The 23,130-nt window shown below is 41.2% G+C and overlaps 1 protein-coding gene across 2 annotated transcripts in view; it reads right to left on the bottom strand.

The window, feature by feature from the left end:
• Positions 1 to 22,870, bottom strand: part of GPAT3 (glycerol-3-phosphate acyltransferase 3) — a 61,711-nt gene extending 38,841 nt beyond the window's left edge. The window contains exons 1-3 of one of the 2 annotated variants that reach the window (XM_042936012.1): positions 22,802 to 22,870; positions 22,371 to 22,648; positions 14,487 to 14,553 (exon numbers count right to left, since the gene is read on the bottom strand). In XM_042936012.1, the coding sequence (XP_042791946.1) occupies positions 14,487 to 14,553; positions 22,371 to 22,511 (208 nt within the window). In that variant the 5' untranslated portion in view covers positions 22,512 to 22,648; positions 22,802 to 22,870. The remainder of the gene's footprint in view (positions 1 to 14,486; positions 14,554 to 22,370; positions 22,649 to 22,801) is intronic. The other variant, XM_042936011.1, reaches the window with a different exon arrangement.
• Positions 22,871 to 23,130: the final 260 nt, after the last annotated feature.

The raw sequence follows: 23,130 nt of genomic DNA on the forward strand, positions 1-23,130 counted from the left end.
CAGCAATTTCTCACTTGACACATCTCCAAAGGCGAGGGAATTAAAAACAAAAATGAACTACTGGGACCTCATGAAGATAAAAAGCTTCTGCACAGCAAAGGAAACAACCAACAAAACTAAAAGGCAACCAACGGAATGGGAAAAGGTATTTGCAAATATATATCAGACAAAGGGCTAGTATCCAAAATCTATAAAGAACTCACCAAACTCCACACCCAAAAACCAAATAATCCAGTGAAGAAATGGGCAGAAAACATGAATAGACACTTCTCTAAAGAAGACATCCAGATGGCCAACAGGCACATGAAAAGATGCTCAACGTCACTCCCCATCAGGGTAATACAAATAAAAACCACACTGAGATACCACCTCATGCCAGTCACAGTGGCTAAAATGAACAAATCAGGAGACTACAGATGCTGGAGAGGATGTGGAGAAACGGGAACCCTCTTGCACTTTTGGCAGGAATGCACACTGGTGCAGCCGCTCTGGAAGACAGCGTGGAGGTTCTTCAAAAAGTTAAAAATATGACCCAGCAATAGCACTGCTAGGAATTTATCCAAGAGATACAGAAGTGCTGATGCATAGGGGCACTTGCACCCCAATGTTTATAACGCACTTTCAATAGCCAAAATACAGAAAGAGCCTAAATGTCCATCAACTGACGAATGGATAAAGAAGATGCGATTTACATATACAATGGAATACTACTTGGCAATGAGGAAGAATGAAATATGGCCATTTGTAGCAATGTGGATGGAACTGAAGAGTATTATGCTAAGTGAAATAACTCAGGCAGAGAAAGATAGATACCATATGTTTTCACTCATATGTGGAACCTGAGAAACTTAACAGCAGTCCATGGGGGAGGTGAAGGGGGGAAAAAAAGTTACAGACAGGGAAGGAGGCAAACCATAAGAGACTCTTAAATACTGAGAATAAACTGAGGGTTGATGGGGGTGTGGGAGTGGGAAGAGTGGGTGATAGGCATTGAGGAGGGCACCTGTTGGGATGAGCACTGGGTGTTGTATGGAAACCAATTTGACAATAAATTACATTTAATATAAAAAAGAAAAAAAGACGAAGTTACATCAAACTCATGAAATGGCTTTCCTAAGTTTCTAAAACAAGCTTATTCTAAAGGACACAATGGGTGGCTTTTCCTATGGGGGTAAGGACAGAATGGCAAAGCAATGGCTTTCCTTAGGGAAAAAAGGACATTAGTTCTTTTTGTTGATTACAAAATACCTGTCTTTCTCTCTCCTTGAATATATACCGTGAGACACACGCTTCTCTACTGACTGGTGACAGGCTTGTTGTGCAGAATGTCAGATGAACATCAAAGGCTGAACACCATCACATGTTGGGATTTCACAATGCCTGCTGGCTTCACACACTTGAAATCTGTTCTGGAGAGGTCATGTGGATTGGCCACTGGGTGCAAATAAACTGACTGTTGGGAACATTTGAGCCATTGAAAATGAAGATGCTCATTTATTTGTGTAGATTTGTACCAATGTCATTACAGAGGCAAGGAAAGGAAGTGATCTATATGCCTGATACTCTAACATAACAACCTAAAAAACTTACCACAGTTGGGGAAAAGGGGACATACACTTAATCCTTGCAAAGGCTTTAAGTACTGCACATACTCTACCAAGTAGGTGAATGTTATTAATTACTCATAGCCAAAACTTATACTCTCTGTCCAGTCTTAATCTCCTTTTTACCTCCTTCTTTTCTTCCTTCCTTCCTTTCTTTCTTTCTTTCTTTCTTTCTTTCTTTCTTTCTTTCTTTCTTTCTTTTAAAGATAGTCTCTAGAATTCATTATCAATTTCCTCTTTGTGTAAGCCAACAGAATTCCACTGGTTGCAAAGTGATACCAGAAATCATAATGCTGTTTTCTCTTATAACTTGAAGAAGAATGACACTTCATATGTATATGCACTGTCTCCCAAGTATTTTAGTTTTTTGTAAAGTCAATGTTCCTCCAAGTTGCTGTCCTCTGCAGACAGTGCATTTTCCCTTTTAAAGGTAAAAGGGCCAAATTATCCCACCCACAAAGTTTGTCTATGGCATTTCCTACATCCTCGGGCTTTCAGGTCCACTCCATTTCCCAGGTGAAATGAGTCAGTGCAGGCTACCCAGCACACAACACCAGAAAAGCACACAGGCAAGCCCCATCAATTCCAGAAATGCTGAGGCAAGACAGGGTGAAGGCTCTAAGACCCTGACAGAAAAGCGGACCACATCCCAGCTTTTTTTTGTTCACCAGGTGTCCCCAGAAGTTACAGGAGACATAAGGGCTCTACGGGTTCTACTCCCTGAGGAATCTTCAAAAAAACAAAATAGGACTCCAGGGAATTAAAGTTCTTCTCTAGTCGGCTCAAGTTTTGAAGGAAACAGAACTCTGAGAAAGAGAAGTGGAAAAACGAGGCACCTGACCTAGAAAAGTTAGGAGAGGAGGTACAGAAAGAGAGCTTTCAAAACACTGGGGTTGGCATACAAGGGGAAGGTCCCTGTCTAAGAACTTTGCCCATCCCCAAGGCATCCAGACATCACCAGCTTCTTCCTACCCCAACCCAAGAAAAGGACTCTATCTAATCACAATTCTAACAGGCTTTCTCCTTTCCCTGAGCCCCGAGAGCCAATCCTGAACAACAATGGAACCACCACCATCTGCTCCCCATCTCCCCAGCCTTCTGTGTACCAAGCATGCTTTGGCACTCTAGCCTGTCACCTTCTTATTCATTCAAAAACTTATGCTTTCCCAAAAGCTTCAGCAAGAAAACAGAAAACTGGGAAATGCTATTATAAAACCTCCTAGAGGGAGGAGAAAAGGTGAAGAGGGCTTGATTGTCATGACTTATTGGCAGAATAAAGAGCCGATGAAGAGCTTTCTTGATTCCTCTGCCTATGGAGCCAATGACCCACAAACAGATATATAGAGACAAACACACACTGAAAAACTTAAGTTCTCGACTACATATTCTATTTGTGTTTTTTTAATTTCTTTTAATGTTTTTATTTATTTTTGAAGGAGAGACAGACAGAGCATGAGCAGGGGAGGAGCAGAGAGAGAGGGAGACATAGTATCCAAAGCAGGCTCCAGGCTCTGAGCTGTCAGCACAGGGCCCGATGTGGGGCTCGAACTCACGAACTGTGAGATCATGACCTGAACCGAAGTCAGACGCTTAACCAACTGAGCCACCCAGGTGCCCCAACTATGTATTCTATTTGTAAAACTTCTCTGTATTATAATCTACCTACTAGCTTGGTTTAGTTTTATGATCATTTTTTGCTAAGAATCTCTGTCTTACATGTAACAGTTCTTTTACTTTACAACATTCTTTTTGTTCCAACATTTCTTTAAATTTATTTATTTTAGGTAAGATCCATGACCAATGTGGGGCTTGAACTCACAACCCTGAGATCAAGAGTTGCATGCTCTATGGACTGAGCCAGCCAGGTGCCCTTCTTTTGTTCCATCTTTTATGGATGTGGAGGGAAAGAGGGATGGCTTCTACCTTCTAATAATTAATCAACTGTCATTGGAATCATCTCTTCTTTTTTTTCCAAATTCAATAATCAACCTTCACAGGTCTGGTTTGCCACTATATTAATCCTTTTTGCAGGTTTCAGAATTTCTTCTTTACCACACTCAATATAAACAGTAAACCCAGGCTTTTCTATGCCTTTATATCACTTCAAAAGCACTTAGCATTTGAGCCCTTCACAACCTCATGTCACCTTCTTGCCAACCTTATTTCTAATGTCTGTTCCCTTCTATGAACTTAGCTCACTACCATTGCTGTCCAAGCTATTCCCTCATTCCCCCAGTTTAGAAAGCCCTGTCACCTCAGTTAATCCCAATCCACCTCTACATAACTGGTTCAACACTAACATGTTCACCAAAACACCCTCTCTGACATCCCCCATCCTAAACGATCTCTTTTCATACTACGTTTATGCATTTCTTTACTCGAGGTAATTATATTTATTTTTGTGAAATTCAACACCATCAGCACTGCCTGGTTCCCATTTGCCACATGGACATGTGGATATTGGTGATATCTCCTTAAGTAGGCTAAGGGTTGCCTGAGGGCATCGTTCAGCATATAACCCAGGTACCCAGAAAACACTGGGTAAAGTGTTCATGCAGAGACCAGGATGAGTGATTCAAAGAAGCTTGTCACTGTGTGTTGAACATGCTGGTTCTGCCATGAACTGCAGCATTATTTTCGGTTCTATACTTTCCCTGGCTTTCCATGCCTGATCTCTAAAACTCTGCCTCTGGCCCTTCTGAAGTGGCAAGCCTTTTCCTATCAAGGCTGGCTTTTCTATTCCATTTCCGAGCATCCACCTTGGATAAAGGATCTTGAATGTCAATCTTCTCTTTGATGGCTCACAAATCCAAACAATCAAGATCACTATTGGTGCGAATGCAAACTGGTGCAGCCACTCTGGAAAACAGGGTGGAGTTTCCTCAAAAAATTAAAAATAGAGCTACCCTACAACCCAGCTATTGCACTACTAGGTATTTATCCGAAGGATACAAAAATGCTGATTCTAAGGGGCACTGCACCCCCAATGTTTATAGCAGCACTATCAACAATAGCCAAAGTATGGAAAGAGCCCAAATGTCTATCAACGGATGCATGGATAAAGAAGATGTGGTGTATATATAATGGAATATCACTTGAGTATCAAAAAGAATGAAATCTTGCCGTTTGCAACAATGTGGACAGAACCAAAGTGTATTATGCTAAGCAAAATAAGTCAGAGTAAGACAAATATAGGATTTCACCCATATATGGAATTTAAGGAACACAACAGATGAACATAGGGGAAGGGAAGGAAAAATAAGATAAAAACAGAGAAGGAGGCAAACCATAAGAGACCCTGAAATACAGAGAACAAACAGGGTTGCTGGAGGGTTTGTGGATGGGGGGATGGGCTAAATGGGTGATGGGCACTAAGGAGGGCACTTGTTGGGATGAGCACTGTGTGTTCTATGGAAGTGATGAATCACTGGGTTTTACTCCTAAAACCAATACTACACTGTATTTTAACTAACTTGAATTGAAATAAATAAAATTTTTAAAAAGATTACTTTAAATTCTATTTGGTTTCCTAGGTAATTTAAAACCCAACTAAGAGCATTCGGTCAATAATACTGCACTTTCAATACAACCCCTTGAACAATACAACCAAATCTATGCCAAAGCCCAAGTACTCAAGAGGTTCTCCTCCTTTTAGTTAGTGATCCTTTGCTACACAGTGTGAGAAACTCCATTTATTCTCCAGATGGAGTGGTAACAAGGTTTCAACTTGTTTCAACTGTTTCATCAGCCGTCACAGACCAACTCCAAATCAGTGAAAAGTGAGGGCGTGTCTGCAGGTTTGTGCTAAGGAGGCTACCCGGTGGTTCATTGGCAAAGACTTCATCAACCAGAGAGGTCTTCCAGGGCCGTGGGAGGGGTAACAGATAGAGTGGATTTGTCAACCCTGTTATTTGGAATAGGATACAATCAAAAGCTTTACTGAAGTAAAGGTACCTTCTATTTTCCTGTTTTCTATATGGCTTATATATCTGTGATAGAAAAAGTTGGCCCTTATTAAATTTAGAGTACTTTCCTGTTAGTGTCTCTCAGTTATCAAGACTAGAAGTACGAAGCTACAAGTAATCAAGACTAGAAGTACTAAGCTACAAGTACTGGAGACAAATTTTTGTTCTCCTGAGAAAAGCAGATGAGAAAATCAACTCCCTTTTTCACCATTATATACCCCAGTAGTTCCCTAGAAACTTACAAAATAACCAATGCTAATGATAAAAGAGGAAGATTTTAACCCCCAGATATAAATGCTAGTCATGAAATTAACCACGTGTTTACAACTGTTTTGAAGCATAAATGGAGGGAAGTATGGACACTGTTGTAATCAATTCTCAGTCAACACTGCAGAGAAACTAACAGGCATTTAGAATTAACAGGCAGAGTTTCAGTTTAACTAACATTTTAACATCCCATTCAGTATACTGTTAACCCATCTCTTCTTGGCTGATGGACCCCATTACTTTGTTGATTTGGACATAACTCGTTTGATTAAACAAGAAATCCCACAACAGAGAAGCATCTATAAAACTTCATTGTCAAATAAGCCATCAAATCAATTATAATGTCAACATTATGGCTTGGCATTTATGTATAGTATCTTTTATTATAATTCTAAATGTTCTTAATAGATTTCATTTCTTTAAAAATTCTGGTGATGATTTGAAATTGAAATGTTATGTGTTTCCTAAGATGCGACAAAGCCAACTTTCAGCAGGGAGTTTCCATTTGTGGAAGAGTTACCTCAACCTTCCAAGGGAGAATGAGAAGGCATGGATTGACCAGAGGAGCAGGTAAGGAAGGTATAGTTTAGGCAGGGAATTGTGGCAAGTGATTCTGAATAGGAAAGACAAATTGGGCTTTCTTTTCAGTCTGCCCTGACTACTTAAATGAAGTAAGTAGGAGTCACTGAAGGAGTCACTTGACCTCCTTCACCCATTGTTTTCTCATCAGTTAAGAGAGAATTACCAAGACCTCCCTCATGTAAATAATTTTGCACAATGGAGCCATTGTTTAATAAATGGTGGTGATTCTTATTATTATTGACAGGATTTTGTCTATAAAGTAGAAACAAAATGGAGAAGCTTTGTAGTTTTGACTAGGGTTTTCTCTGGGGGGTGTGTTAGGTGGGGAGATTAGTTTGGGGAACACTTCTAGAGTGACAAGCTGGATTTTAGATTTGATAGGTACCTGATGAGATGTCTGCTCCTCCCAATGTCACAGAGAACTTCTCTAAACAGAGAATGTCTTCTCAAGTTGACTATCCAGTCACCTGATCCAGCTATCTTCTCACTCTCAAAGAATCCCTGAGTCTCATTCTCATCTGACTTTTTCAAACCTCCACAATTCTGAGATGCAGGTACTCTCCCAATCCGCTGAGGAGTTTAGGACTAAGAGAGCCAAAGCACCAACAAGATGGCCAACAGCTAAACAGTGCTGGGGATAGAAAGATTTAAAACCTGCTTTTAAATTTGTGTTTAAAAGCAAAACTCATTTCATAGAAAATAGGGATTGGGCACAGGGCACGTCACCTACTTTGTTCCTGCTACGTGACAAGAAAACAATCTGCAAAAGAAGAGAGTATGTTTTATGAGCTTCCTAACTGCTTTCTTAAGTTAGGAGCCTTCCTTTCTGTGATTTAGGGCTTATATCACTCTCCTCCCACCCATCACTTTACAATGCAATGAAAGCCATTAGTCTGATCTGACTTTTTACTTTCTTTCCTGCCAGAACCACTCCTTCCTGCTTACTCACGGTTGGCCAGAATTAAATGTTAAGTCATCTCCTTTCCGGAGGTTAGAGTACATAGTTGTACACAAGTCTCCAATCCATTCTAAAATAAAGCTCCCTCCAAAACAGCATATTTTCATCAGATTATGAGGCAAAGTTTGCAGAAAGAGTCCCTTGTCTCACTTCTACCTTTCCTTAAGGAGCAAGCTTCCTCTCCCACTATCCAGTGTTCTCTGCTCACCCTGTTGTTCACGTGCCTTACCTCACTTTCTGTCCTTCCCCACACCAGCCACACCACCAAAAACTGGAAATCAAGTTCTGCTCCCTCAAGGGCCTATTTGTTAGAAAACTAAGATAAATTATGCTAATGATATTGGGTACCAATAGAAAAACACATTATTCTCTAAGAGCAGTGCTTTGCAAAAGAGAGGACAGAGGTTAGGAGACAGGAGAGGACTTTGCCCCCTGGGGACATTTGTCAGTGTCTGGAGACACACTGGTTGTCACATTAGGGGGTACACTACTATCATCTAGTGGGTAGAGACCAGGGATACTGCTAAGCATCTTACAATGCATTTACTCCCATGACAAAGGATTATTCAACCCAAAATGTCAGTAGTGCTGAGGCTGAGAATCCCAGCTCCAAAAGGTAATATATTTCGATTCCCATTGGTTTAAATGTCAACTCCAAGCATTGGACAGACTGAATGAAGATGTACTTTGGAGCAGGTAGGTAACCATCAATCACACCCCTGAGACAAATTTTTATTTTCTATTATAAAACTACTTCCACCCATCAGACTAAAGACTCTAGTTGAGCAATTCTTAATATTCTTAATATCTTATTGGTTGGGTTTTTTAAATTTTTATGCTTAAAATATAAGTTTAACAAAAAATTTTTGAGTTCAACAAAGAAAAAAGAGACTTATTGTCATATTTGCTTCAGGTATTCTTTTTTTTGTTTAAGGAAGGTAAATTTTTCTTAATGTTTATTTATTTTTAAAAGAGAGCACGCAGGGGAGAGACAGAAAGAGGGGGACAGAGAATCCAAAGCGAGCTCTTCACTGACAGTGGTGAGCCTGATGTGGGGCTTGAACTCATGAACCCCATGATCATGACCTGAGCTGAAGTCGGACGCTCAACCGAGTGAGCCACCCAGGCGTCCCTTCAGATATTCTTTAAAGAAAACAATTAGAGATACAGTTAAAGCCCATCTGCCCACCTTTTCTCCTCCCTCCTAGAAGATAAACACTAACCTATAGTACATTTCATTTCCACATATATTTTACACTTATCTACATATATCTACATAATTATATGGTATCTGCATATAGTAATAATTTTAAATAAATGTTACACCATACATTTTATTTTCGCTTAACATTAAGGTGTACATACTTTGTTCTCTTCATGTAAATCCAGTTAGTTCATTTGAACTAGCTCACATATTAATTCTCCTCCTGATGAGTGACAGGATTGTTGCCCTAGTTTCACTATTGGTATCCATTTGACGCATGTCTCCTAATACAGACATGCTGAGAGTTTGGGTGGGTTTGATATCTTAGGAAAAGTGGAATTAAGGGGCTACCGTGTAATGGGTCTTCAGCTGTGCCAAATTGCTCTCCTAAGTGGTTGATTAAATTTCATTATATTGCTTAGAAATACAGAGGACTAATCTGACGGTTTACAAACATATAAACAAGCAAAAGATTTAAACCTTGTCTTCCACAGAGCTATATTAAGCTGTGAGGATAAAAATGCAAGGTATGCAAGCGAAATTTTTCAGAATCACCTGCTATTAAGAACTGCTATTTTGTTCCAAGAACAAAAATTATACTCCATCTGTCCAATAAGCCATATCAATAAATAAATAAACAAACAAGTTCATGGGCCATGACTGAATCTCAATTCAAATAAATCAATTATAAAAACATTTTGCAACTGTTAGGGGAATTTATATATGGACTGTATATTAGATGATATTAAAAAATTAGGTTTGAATTAAAGGGATAATAGCACTGATTATTCTTTAATCCTTTTTTAAAAACACATGAAAAGGGGTGCCTGGGTGGCTCAGTCGGTTAAGCACGGGACTTCAGCCCAGGTCATGATCGTGTGTTTTGTGGGTACAAGTCCCGCATCAGGCTCCGTGCTGAGAGCTCAGATTCTGTGTCTCCCTCTTTCTCTGCCCTCCCTTGCTCATGCTCTGTCTTTCTTTCTCAAAAATAAACATTTAAAAAAATTTTTAATTTAAAAATGCATGAAAGGATATGAAATTTTATACTGCATTGAATATTTTAGCAGAAAGTAAGAAGGCATAGATGAATTAGGTGTGGCAAAATCTTGACAAATATTGCCTATATTGGCTTCAATATACTATTTCTCTACTTTTGTGTATGTTTGAAAATTATCATCATCTTCATCACCACCATCAGGCACAAGATTTATGAATAGAGGCAGACTAATAAAAGCATTTGGCCATGATAAGGAAAAATCTCATGCTATAATCCTTCCATATCCCATAAATGGATTATTTTTCTCTCTACAAGTAGCTAGACAAGTTCCAATATTTTATCAGCAAGATAACCCCTTTAAATGCATTATACTCTATATCCTTGAGGACTTGTACTCAGGGAGTTTATACCAAGACAATACTAGTTGACAATTAGTTGATGTAAACAGACTATCAAAAACAGCCTGCCCGAAGCAAAAATGAGTATGGAAAATGATACTCAAATTTCTGTCACAGAATATTATCCCACATTTTCTATAAATTCAAGGTATTGAATTTATAATATCTTTATTATAAATTACAATAAAGATAAATATAGTAAATAAAAATCTTTATTGAATTTACAATATCTTTATCTTGTGAATTTATTAAATTCACAATATTGATGTGACCTATATTGTACCAGCATCACCATGGTTGATCAAGTCTCACAGAAAGAATTCCAAGAGTAAAATCAGTGGAAATGTTAAGCAGCCTGAATTCTCTCTGAATAGGTATAACATGAGAAGTTTCTCCACAGCATTTTGTCCTTTGTGTGTGTTTGGGTGGAGGAAGAGATGGGCTCTGGGGGTAAGACGCACAGGGCAGGAGAGAAATTCAGCACGGGGCTTCACTAACAACAGGCCATGTGACCACAGATCCCTGTGTGTGATGCCTCCTGAAGTGGGGCAAAGGGGAGGACTGAGGAGATGGCATGCATCTGGCATGCAGATAACGCTAAGTCAGGCCAGCGCCACATTCTAGAAAACAGTGCCAAAATGACTGAACCATAGCCTCTATTTATTGGTTTTGTTTGAGACACTCCAGGCCAAGGGCAAATTCGGGCCTTTCATCCTGCCTGTTGACCTATGGTGGGTAATTGTTCAAAATGTCCTAGTAATATAATGCAAGGTACAGTGGAATTCATCTTGAGTCATGAAAATGGCATAATGAATCACAATGATTACAAGTGCAATCCTAATTACTATTTGAAATCTATTGCACAAGAAGTCTTCCAAATCAGTTAGGCACCCAAGGGTGAGGTTGGGGGCTTTTTTTTTTTTTTTTTTAAATAAATATAGCATAAAACTACAGTTTCATTGTTTTATTTGGGGTGGTTTTTTTTGTTTGTTTGTTTTGAGAGAGAGGGGAGATGTGCAAGTGAGAGGGGGACAGAGAGAAAGAGAATCGCACCTGGGGCAGAGAGAGAGAGAGAGAGAGAGAGAGAGAGACAGAGAGAGAAAAGCAGGGCTCATGATCAACCCAAGCCAGGCTCAAGCTCACCCACCGTGGGACTCAAACTCACAAACCGTGAGATCATGACCTGAGCTGAAGTCAGATGCTTAATGACTGAGCCACCCAGGCACCCAAGGTTGGTGGCTCTTATTAATAGTCGATGGTCCTTTGCACTATTTACAACAAAGTAAAATAAAAGTTGATACTATCTCCATCAGACCACGTACCTGGGTCCAAGAAGATGCATTTGTCCTAAGGCTAGAGAGATAAAGCACAGCTGATGCAGAGAAGCAAAGGACCCAATAGCCTTCTTGTCTCTTGTTTTAGCCTCCCCAGCATATGAGCCCTCAGGAAACAAAAACTAGGGTAGAGGGGACTTCTACATTCTCCACTGAGTCAGAATGCTCAGAATAACACAGTTACTTGAAGGGGGGGGGGGGGAGAAATATTTACCTTCATGGTTGTATTAACAATGAGGAAAAGTCCTTAAAACTGGAAGAAGGTGCAATAACAGAGCTTCTTAAAGAGCTCTTGCTCATGATCATATCTGAAGCTCCATCAATAAATGAGACAGATGTTTAACAGAAGATTCAGCAGAATATGGCTAAAGACAGAAGAGGATAATTTAACCACAAAGGTAATATTTCTCTAGGTTCAGCTTTTAGCTGTCTTACTAATAAAGGCACAGGAGAAATACACTGAAAAAGGGGTCTCACTGGAAAGAGAGACTTAAAAAGTATTTCCAAAAATGTGCTTCGGGGCACCTGGACAGCTCAGTCGGTTAAGCCTCGACTTTGGCTCAGGTCAGGAGCTCATGGTTCATGAGTTCGAGCGCTGCATCGGGCTCTGTGCAGACAGTGCAGAGCCTGCTTCAGATCCCCGGTTTCCCTCTCTCTCTGCCCCCTTCTCCCCGGCCCTCTCTCAAAAATAAACATTTTTTTTTTTAAATGTGCTTCATTAAGTAAAAGAGCAGCAGAGTGAATTTTGGGTGCAGAAAATAAACATAACTATTTTTCCTGTTTAGCAATTCTCTCCCTCTCAGTTTCGTAAACCTGTCATCAGCACTATATCATTCAGACATCACATCCGCACTCTTGGGGCTCTTGGTCTGCCTGTGACCCTTGCCTCAACTTTGACCGACTCAACGCTGACTCGGGCTACTGTTGGCTGCAGTACAGAGACATGATGCTCCGAAGGCAGAAGATTGCACCAGCCAGGCACACAAGTGCTCAGTGTGTGTGTTTCATCACCCTTGGCCAGTCTATCTAGGATTAAGATATTACCTCTTGCTGACTCCAAACAGCAGGATGTATCAATAGGGCACACACCCTCTAACAGGGCTACCCAAGCAGGATGTAAATCAGAATGGGAATGGAGGTGCATACCATGCACACTTGTGGGATTAACAGAGACGAAAGCAGGATATATCAGAGCCTAAATTAGATCCCACGTTGTCCTTTGCTTATACACCTACTTTAGCATTTATCACAGTGACCGGTCGGATACCTGTCTCCCCACAGGAACCTTATCTGCATCATCTTTGGATTCCCCACCAACCTTACAGATATCAAACACTCATAACTGCAACAGTCACTCCCAATTTCATGGCTAAAAGGAAAGACGGCTACTCTGAATGAAAGAAGAAAATTTGGTAGTTTTCAGCCATACTCTAAGCCATTATGATTTCTGTTTTCTCCTCTTGTTCGCTTCTATTCTTTCCTGGTGGTACCATGGAAAAGACAGATGTGTGACAAAAAAAAAAAAAAAAAAAAAAATTCAACAAGTGACAATATTCACTTCTATTTAGGCTAAAAAGTGCTAAGGAAACCCTCACCTAGAGATTTTAATCCTCTTAACCTACCAAATTGAAACACCTTGTGCCCTTTTAAATTCATGGCCCAACACATGCACCACCAATACCCCAATCTCTAGGGCTCTACAGAATTTCACTCAAGATCAGTGACAGCCCAGGGGCGCCTGGCTGGCTCAGTCGATTAACATCTGATTCTTGACCTCGGCTCGGGTCATGATCTCACAGTTCTTAAGTTCAAGCCCCACATTGGGCTCCACGCTGGCAGCCTGGAGCCTGCTTGGCATTCTATCTCTCCCTCTCTCTCTGCCCCTCCCCTGCTCTCTCTCTCTCTCTCAAAACAAATAAACTAACAACAACAACAAAAAATCAGTGACAGCCCAAAGTCTCACCAAGTACAACAGAAAAACCAGCAATAAAGTTTGTTGTCTCCTTAAATCATAAGGAGTACGTAATCATAACGTACATTTTTAAATGTACCCAGAAACATAAAATATTAGTAGATCTGCTATGTCCAAGAGAAGGTACCTGGCAATAAAAAGGGGATTGTGTAGCACCAAAAATATCTAATTTTGGTAAAATGTTACTGATGATAATACTTGGTGTCCAAGTATACACCTTGAAGGTCTACTAGCTGCTTCAATCATTTGAACATAACAATCCATTTACACAAAATGAGCCAATGTTTTCACTCAAATACTTTATTTCCAAAATGCACTGTGGTATACCATTTCTACAATTTCTCCTAGACGAGCCTCTGGAAGATAAGTTCCTTCTAGTGAAGTGCTTAACACTTTGGTCATCTTTTATCCTAAATTAGATAGGCACAAAATTGTTTGCACATTATTTTTGAAAAATACACGAAGGCTTAGTCTTTTAATTAAATCAAGTACCTAATTTCGTAGTCATCCTTTCCATAGAATTCTACTCTCCTATGATCCCCCGTGTCTTAACCAATTCTTAAAATTCTTACCCTAAAAGTGAAAAAGTTTGTTGGAACAAAAGCAAAGCAGTAATGGATACACGAGTGAGCTCAGCTGACTTGTCAGCTCACTTCTAACAAAAATTAAACAAGTTTCTTTACTGTAGGACATTTCTGAGCCTTTGTTACTGTATAATATTACTTTCCAAAAGTAAGGTATAGCATGTGGTGATTCCCAAACTATTTCATGGGACCGTTATTATTTATTTCATGTATTATCAATCAGTCGTTAGCAGGAAAGGGTATTTTGAGGAACATTTTTGAGAACCGCAAGTTAGACTACAGTGCTAATAAAACCTCAAAAATAGGTTTAACTCCAAAGGAGTCCAATTAGCATTATTTTTTCAAAACATTGACTGCATCTTGAAAACTATAGGCAGACATCTTCAAATGTGTGCCTTTAGAAGTAAGAACACATAGATGAACTAGCACATTATTACCACCTTTCCAGTGAAAACTCATTCAAAACTCAGGCAACTGCTATTTTGCATAAAGAACAAAATTATGACTGATCCTAGGCCTATAGAATGCACTGCTCTCTGCATATTTCAAGTTCAAATTTGGTAGATGTAAATTTTTACAGTGTGGATATGTTAGCCATCATAACTGAAAAAGGAGACTTACCAACAGAAGCTGAGTTTTTAAGGACCGACTCCTTTGAGACTCCCTTTTCAATGCGTATTGTGGCCCACTGTTCAAAAATAAGTAGTGTTGTTAATTTAAACTGTTCCATAGACACAATGTAAAATACTCAAACCATGCTTATACAGAAGTGAAATTAAACATTATGCCCAGGACTATCTGAATTAAAGAGATACCTCAGTAAATCTCAGAAGTAGCAATATTCAAAGTCTCAAGTATACTCTTTTATATTAGTTACTGATCATGCCCTATTTACCCTATATAAACCCTATTTAAACCCCTCACACACACCTGGCACCCCAATAAACTACTCCTTGAAAGAGTCATGAAGCATGTCAGGCAAGAGCTCAGGTTATGGCATCAACACTGAGTTCAGGGGCGCCTGGGTGGCTCAGTCGGTTAAGCGTCCAACTTTGGCTCAAGTCATGATCTCACGGGTTCGAACCCCGTATCGGGCTCTGTGCTGACAGCTCAGAGCCTGGAGCTGCTTCGGATTCTGTGTCTCCCTCTCTCTCTGCCCTTCCCCTGCTCGTGCTCTCTCTCTCTCTCTCTCTCTCAAAAATAAATAAACGTTAAAAAAAATTAAAAAGACTAAGTTTAAAGTTACTTAATCCCTCTAGGCCTCCATTTCCTCATCGGTAAAATGAGGATAATAGTTCCTATCCCATATGGATGCTATGAGGATTAATTGAAAGATGGGGCCCAAAAAATAACTATATTTTCATAACAAATTAGGCATTCAGGGGCAAGACACATTCAAACAGACCTAATTGCCTATGTCAGAAATAGGCTTAAGATTTGGAGAGCTTGGGGTGCCTGGGTGGCTCAGTCAGTTGAGTGGCCGACTCCAGCTCAAGTCATGATCTCTCGGTCCGTGAGTTCGAGCCCCGCGTCGGGCTCTGTGCTGACTGCTCAGAGCCTGGAGCCTGTTTCAGATTCTGTGCCTCCCTCTCTCTCTGCCCCTCCCCCGTTCATGCTCTGTCTCTCTCTGTCTCAAAAATAAATAAACATTAAAAAAAAATTTTTTTTTTAAACAGACTTGGAGAGCTGGATAGGGTGCCTGGGTGGCTCTGGGTTTCAGCTCTAGTCACGATCTCACAGTATGTGGATTTGAGCCACACATTAGGCTCCACACTGACAGCAGGGAGCCTGCTTGGGATTCTCTCTCTCTTTCTCTTTCTGCCCCTCCCCTGCTTGCACACTCTCCCTAAGTAAATAAATATTAAAAAAAAAAAAAAAAAAAAAAAAAAAAAAAAAGACGTGGGGAGCCAGAAAGGAATTAGTGAAATTGCTAACAAAGGAAACCACCTGCCGACCTGTCACTTGCTTCTGTGGGGATGGACAGGGAAAATGTTATGAATATGAGGAACCACACATCTGTGAGAATTTAAGAACGGGGAAAATCAATTCCCATTTAAAAAAAATTTTTTTTAATGTTTGTTTATTTTTGACACACACACACACACACACACACACACACAGTATGAGCGGGGGAGGGGCAGAGAGAGCCAAAGACACAGAATCTGAAGCAGGATCCAGGCTCTGAGCTGTCAGCACAGAGCCCATTGTGGGGCTTAAACCCACGAGCTATGGGATCATAACCTGAGCCGAAGCTGGACACAACCGACTGAGCCATCCAGGCATCCCAATTCTCATTTTGTTTTGAATGTACATGGAAGTATAAAGAAATACACCAAGATGTGACTTGTTATTTGCTTCTTTATGCGCTTTTTTACGCATTTCCAAAATTATCAACCATTAACAATAGTTCAAAAACCACAAATGAACTAACTTTGTTGACAGCATCCTGGAAAATCCCTATGACTATTTTTCTACTTTAGAAAGGGAACAAATAAAATATTATTTAAATGATTACAATGGTGATTACAATTCCAGAAGCTAACATTGTCAAAGGTGACGGGGAAGTGGGAGGAGGAAGGGTGAAATTAGAGGTGAAAGGCATTGTGATCGTTATAATTAGGACTTAAGTGCCCTTGAAGGAGCAAAAAGAATTTATCAAAAACCTAGTGGCAAAAAACAGGTATTTCTAGGCTCACAAGGAATTAAACAAATTTTTAAAAATTCAAATCAATAAGAAAATGACGGATAGAGACTAAATGACCTAAAACCTATACCTGAAGGTCATGAAGTAGGGCATGATCTGACTACGTCAGGACCCCTGCACAACATCCCAAAGAGCCAAGTAGGAACATGCTATTTGTGCTTAGAGAACAGCCTATAAATAGAGACTTAATCTTCTGGGCTTCAAGTGGCAAGTCACAAATGATAATCAGACTCAATCTTAATCTGATTGCAGCCTTTTCCCTTCCTTGCTGATTTGGTGTAGGAGTTCTCAAACTCTAGATATACCTCCCATGTCTTCTCAGTAGAAGGAAAGGTTTATTTCCATAGTTTTTCCACTTTAAAGCTTTAGCCCCTGTTATCATTTATAAGTAGCAATATGATTTTATATTTTATATAAATGATAATTACCTTAGATTAAGACAATTATTCCATGCTTATTTTATGGAAAATATTGATATTTTGAGGCTGTTATGGGCTGATTTTGTGTCTCCCCCAAAATTCATATGTTGAAGCCCTAACTCCCTGGTATCTCAGAATATGGCTGTATTTTGAGATAGGACCTTTTAAAAAAGGTGACAAAGTTAAAAAATGAGGCCTTTAGGGTGGGCCGTACTCCAATATGATTGGTGTCCTCATAAGAAGAGGAAATTTGAACACACAGACACCAGGGATTTGCACACAGAGAGGAAAGACCATATGAGGACACAGAACGCAGCCATCTGCAAGTCAAGGAGAGAGGGAGGCCTCAGAAGAAACCAAACCTGCCAACAACAGTTTCATTTTGAACTTCAAGCCTCCAGAACTGTCAGAAAATAAATTTCTGTTGTTTAAGCCCCCCAGTCTGTGGTACTTTGTTATGGCCGCCAGAGCGAACAAATACAGGGGCGTGCTTCATACAGCATGATGTACTACAAAGAGCTCCATGTTCTGTCACAAGTATCAGAATGCATAACCTCTCCTGAAATGGTCACGCCAAAGGTCTGTCCTACAAAATGCAGTCACAAATTTTCAGGTGGAAGAAGTCATTTAATGTCAAAGGAAATTTGCACTAGAAAACCATTTTCTTCTTTGGGCTTACTCTCCAACAAAAGTGAAAAGCGCTAACTCTTTGCAGCCAGACACATATGCATACGAATCGCAGTTGTGTGCTCCTGGCTGCACTCCGCTGGGATGAAAGGTTGTCACCTCTTGGGACCCCAATTTCATCATCCCTACACCAGGGACAATACCAAGATAAAAGAGTAAGGAAGATAATCTTTCCAATGACCACCACCCAGTAGGCCTCAAAGTAGAAAACACTGGCTTCCTCCTCCCACTTCACGCCCCACAATTTATTTAGCTTCCAAAATGATCACTTTTTCGCAAACCACCCAGTGCATTTCCCACAAAACAGCTACTCCACTTCCACCATGCCAAATGATCAAGTAAGCCCGAAGACAGAGGTTGGAATATCTCTTCAGAGGTTCCCAACCTCTTATAGTGGTTATCTCAAAACACATCTGCCTCTTGCCCACAGGATGATGCTGAAGTATGATAGTAGTTTCCAATCCCCATGGCTACTCCCATCTCACTTCTCCCTACAAAGAAAGGTTGAAAGACACTGCCTTCAAATCAGGTTCTCACTCTACTCAGTTTTAAAACATCTCTTGGGGAGCAAAAGGTAGCTGTCTCTAATTCACCAAAAAAAGAAAAACAGGTTAAGTCTGAGTTTTAAAGCTTAGATCAGAAGCTTGCAAAAATGATACTGTCATCTAGACAATTACAACTTTTAGTTTTCACACTAAAAAGACATTTAAAGATTAACTAAAAAGAGAAAAGGAGAGGATGAAAATGTATACAATTACATAAAAATTCAAAATATTAGGTTTATGCAGGTAACAGCAGGCCACTGTCTGTAGCCTAATAAAACAGTTTGCTTGACAAATCTGTCATCTTGGCAGAGCAAGAACTCAGGCTCTAGATTCAAATTAAAATCCTAATTCTACTACGAACAGCTGTATGCCACTATCTGGACAAATTAACTCTCTGAACCTCCATTCCCCAATCTATCAGTGGGAGTAATATAGACTATGTCAGAGAGTTGTGCATTTAAGCACAATGCCTTGGTAGCTTTTCTTTATTATTACTTTCTGTCATAAACAGCCATGGCCTTCTAGCACATTTATTGTATTTCTAACACCAGGAATAACACCTGAATATCATATTAACAGAGGTGTTATAAACCATCCTATGTGACATTTATTGACATGTCTTTTGAAAAGATGAAAAGCTAATTGGTGGATGGAGGAAAGTGTAAAGGGGAAGAAAAATAATTAAGACAAAAGGTAGGGTGACTGGTTAGCTCAGTGTATAGAGCATGCAACTCTCAATCTTCAGGTCGAGTAGGCAGAAAGCCTACTTAAAAAAATATATTTTTAATAAAATAAAATAAAAGGCAAGAATAGTCTGCTCTGAGTATGGATGCTAACTCATTAAAGATCTGAAGATGGGTTAAATCTCAAGCCACATAGGAGCAAAGACAAACAAAAAATAAAAACAAGACCAAAGAGTGTTTCCATTCAAACTCCACTGAGATTTGAGCACCTACTGTGTATCGTGCTTTCCCTGACCTCTCCTCATTTCATGCACACGGTACAGTAACTCTCGGAGGCATTCTCCTATACCCCCCCGGTAGAAACTAAGGGTGAGATGTTAAGTGACCTGCCCAAGGTCACAAGGCCAGAAATTTGGAGGAATCTGTTTATCCTTCCATCTTATTTCTCAAAAGCTGAGGGAAAAATTAGCCCTGTAGACATTCATTATCTGTCCATTGACTGTATTACCTGGTTAGATTAGATAATTTACATACCATTGCCCTACCTTCTTCTCCACCAATGCTTATACTCTCTTCCCAGACTTTATTTCCCTCTAATCATGAGCCTTAGGCCAACAAATAGCAATCCTCACCCCCCCTTACCCCCATCGATTTCTGTGGTTGAAAACAGCACTTAATCCATACTCTGTGGTTGAAAACAGCATTAAATCCATGCTCCTATTTAATATACATGAAAACTTCACACACGCACTCTCCAGAATTTCTGATACACCACCCTACAATCCAGATGGACTACCCTCTACACATCCCCACCCAAAAGTTTTACTTTTCATAGTTTGAATTGCTAAAAACAATTTTCCCAATATAAAGTTGTAATAATGCCATCTATACTCCTTAGAAATGATTATATACCCCTTGAAAATCACTGGTTCAGAGAAAGATACAACCAAATCCGTTGAAAACAAAGTGCAATGAGTAACTGAAGGGTTGGGCTTTGCATAGAATCTACAAAAAGACAGCATTTGTCCAGACCTAAAGATGTCCTAATACTAAGCAAACAGCACAAGTTTTAAGGGAATTATCCCTACGGTCAGGAAAAGCAATTCGCTATACTACCCGCCGCCTAACAGAAATGTCTTTGAAACATCTAAGGCTGTTCTGGCTGAAGGATGAGAAACCCTGGGTCACCATTTCCCTCCCCCGTGCCTAAAGCAGACATCATTATGGGATCACAGCTCCTTCCTGATGAGCCCAGAGGCTCCCAACCACAGGCACTCCGAGCAACTACTGTCAGAGCTGGCCCACAAAATGAATCTCCATTCTAATTACATATATGCCAAGCATCACTCTGACCCAAAAGCTTACTCTCAGCAAAAACGGAAGTTCCTTATGCTGCCATCTACCTGGTTTCCAAGCTAAGTGGTCTATCTCCCACTAACCAAGCAGTGTATCTCTGAAAAGTCTCTTCAACTCTAGATGGACAAAAATTAAAACTTGAGGCCCCACCTAATTGATGGTCAGACTCTAAGCTGGATATATCCCTTCCAAGTATAGAAGTTATTTGCCAGGTTGACAGCAACTAGCTGGCCTCTCTCCTTGACAACTCTTCAGTCATACATTGAATTATTAAAGCAAGACCAACAGGAGTCAGCCGCTGAAAACCAGTGTGTGCAATTTACCTTCACTCCAATGTCACTTGGGGTATAAACTCCAAAAGACACTGCTGTATGGGAGAACAATTCAACCATTTCAGAGTTCTGAGAAAGAGTTCTGAACACCAGCCAAAGAGGATCATCTGCTATGGGGAAAGTATTTGAAGAAGATCTAGCAGTAAGAGGCAGCCTGAGAAGTTCACAGCACAGTGTGACCAAGTTCGGAGCGTGAAGTCAATACAAAAGGTTCAAAACTGCAATATCTCCCAAGCAAAAACAAAAGACCTTTGAACCCATGAGAGCTGAGGATGAAGAATCAAATATGACTTCAAAGACTAGATAGAAAAATAACCACGAGAAAGAAAGTGCAACAAAAATCTGGGGCAAAACAGGAGATTAGCAGGTAGAAGAGAGTCTCAGGAGTTTAGTAGGTGAGAGATTAGCAGGTAATCTCCAGGTGGGAGATTAGCAGTTTACAGATGTGTATCTGGGAGCCACCCTACTCACTGAGAGAGAAGAGCAAATAAAGCCAAGTTCTGGGGGTAGACGGAAAAGAAGGGCAGAAAAATGAGAACCCATATTAGAAGGTACCAGAGAAGTTAGAGAAACCAGGATGCTAGAGTCTAAATAATAATAATATTCTTTTAATAGCAGCAAACATTGATATAGTACCTAACACCCCACAGGCACCTTTCTAAAATGCTTGACGTTTAGGTCAGTTAAACAACCCTATGCAAATAGGTGTTAAATTGTTATTCTTATTTTACAGATGAGGAAAAGGAAGCACAAGAAGTAGGTGACTTCCCTGAGGTCACATATTGAGAAGCAGAACTGGGATTTTGGAACCAAATCTAAGCAAACCTGTATCTAGAGTCCATCCTCCTAAATCACTAGACCACAAGTCCTCTCCTCAGTTAAGACTCCTGTCTCCACTTAACTCAAACAAACCGCTGAACTTAGCTCTAAGTCTCAGTTTCCTTGCCTGTAAAAGGGGGATAACATTGGCCCTCCCTACCTTCCAAGGCTTTGGGGAGCGTCTGATGAAAGAGCAAATGGGAAAGCCCTGTGTAATTTAATTAAACTTTGTGTAACGGTGAGCTGCTGTTCCCTACCAGGCTCACGTCCATCTAACTTACCAGCTTTCTTAGCAGAATTTGGAAACAGGAGTGTAGAGAGAACAGAGATCAAAGAATATAAACTTACGATGACATTTCAAGTGCTTTTGGTTAGATAAAATTTCCATGACTCCATTAAAACATAATCAGATTTCTCACTACCGCCCCGCAATTGCTTTCTTATCTTGAACATAAACTAGAACAGGATGCCTTTCTGGACAGCATGCCTTAGTACACGAAAAGGACCTCTGAAACCTGGGGCTGTAAAAACTAAGGAGAGTGAAGGGACAAGGGCACTACATCATGGATGTAAAAGAATCGATGATATAAAAGACGGCTGCACTGTTATTCTAATCAGTAATAATAATAACAACAACAACAACAACAACAATAATAGCAGTGGGTGAGGATGGCTCTGCATTCAACTAGGGGAACAACACGGTGGTCCCATGGTCTCAGCCCGGATCCCTTCACTCTGAAGGAGTAGCCAGGATGCTGTCTGGGCGCTACTGAGGGGGATAAACTGAAACGCACAGCCCTCGGGACCGCTGACCTTCGGAACTGGTCCCCTCGCATCAACTCGGCTCTCAACAGCTCTACTAGCGGCCACCACTGCCCCAAGTTCTCTCTCCCTAAAGCCCTCAAACGGTGCTGGGGCGCCGCCTTCCCCACCCCCACCCCCCCCCGCCCCAGCACTCACCTCTAAAGTTTTCACCAAGATCTTCATGTACATCTCAGAGATGCCCAAAGACACCCCGAAGGCCGAAGGCAGGAGGATGAGGCAGATCACCAGCGTCAGCCAGGTGGAAAGGATCTTCCCGGCCAGCTCTGCGCCCTCCATGGCTCGGCGCACCCTCTCCGAAGGAGTCCACGGGAGACAGCTGTCCCTGTCCCCAGGCAGTGGGGCAGCAGCTCCGGGAGCGGAGGCGCGGAGCCGGGCTCCGGAGAGTCAGAGCCGCCGCCTCCTGGCACTCACCTCTGCGGGGAAAGAAAAAAAAAAAGGAAGGAAAAAACTTTCAGAACGACGGCAATTTCCTTCCTTCCCTTTCGGGCTCCTCCCGGCCCGGCCGGTTAACTCTTTCTCCGCTGGAGGCCCAGGCCAGCGCCGAAACCACAGCAGCGGGCACAAACCTGGTCGTGCCGGCCAGAGGACGGGAGCTGGGGGGTGAGCGAAGTGACACGGCGGCGCGGGCAGGACAGAGCAGTCGGGAACGCGCCCCACCCTTGTGCCTAATTTCCTCTGGGTGGCGATTACGACGACTCAACGGCTGACTCACAGAGGCCCTCCCGGAGGCCCTCCCCGAGCGCGGATCCCTGAGGGCGCACCGCACCACTGCACACCGGCCACTTCCACAGCCGTGCGGAAAGGGCCCCAGGCCGAGCACCGTGCCGGAGGCAGGCTGCGCTTCCGCGCCCGGCGCCCTATTTCTGCGCCCTGCCCGCGCCCCACCTCCCCCGCC

Source organism: Panthera leo, chromosome B1, assembly GCF_018350215.1.
Source record: "Panthera leo isolate Ple1 chromosome B1, P.leo_Ple1_pat1.1, whole genome shotgun sequence".
NCBI lineage: Eukaryota > Metazoa > Chordata > Mammalia > Carnivora > Felidae > Panthera > Panthera leo.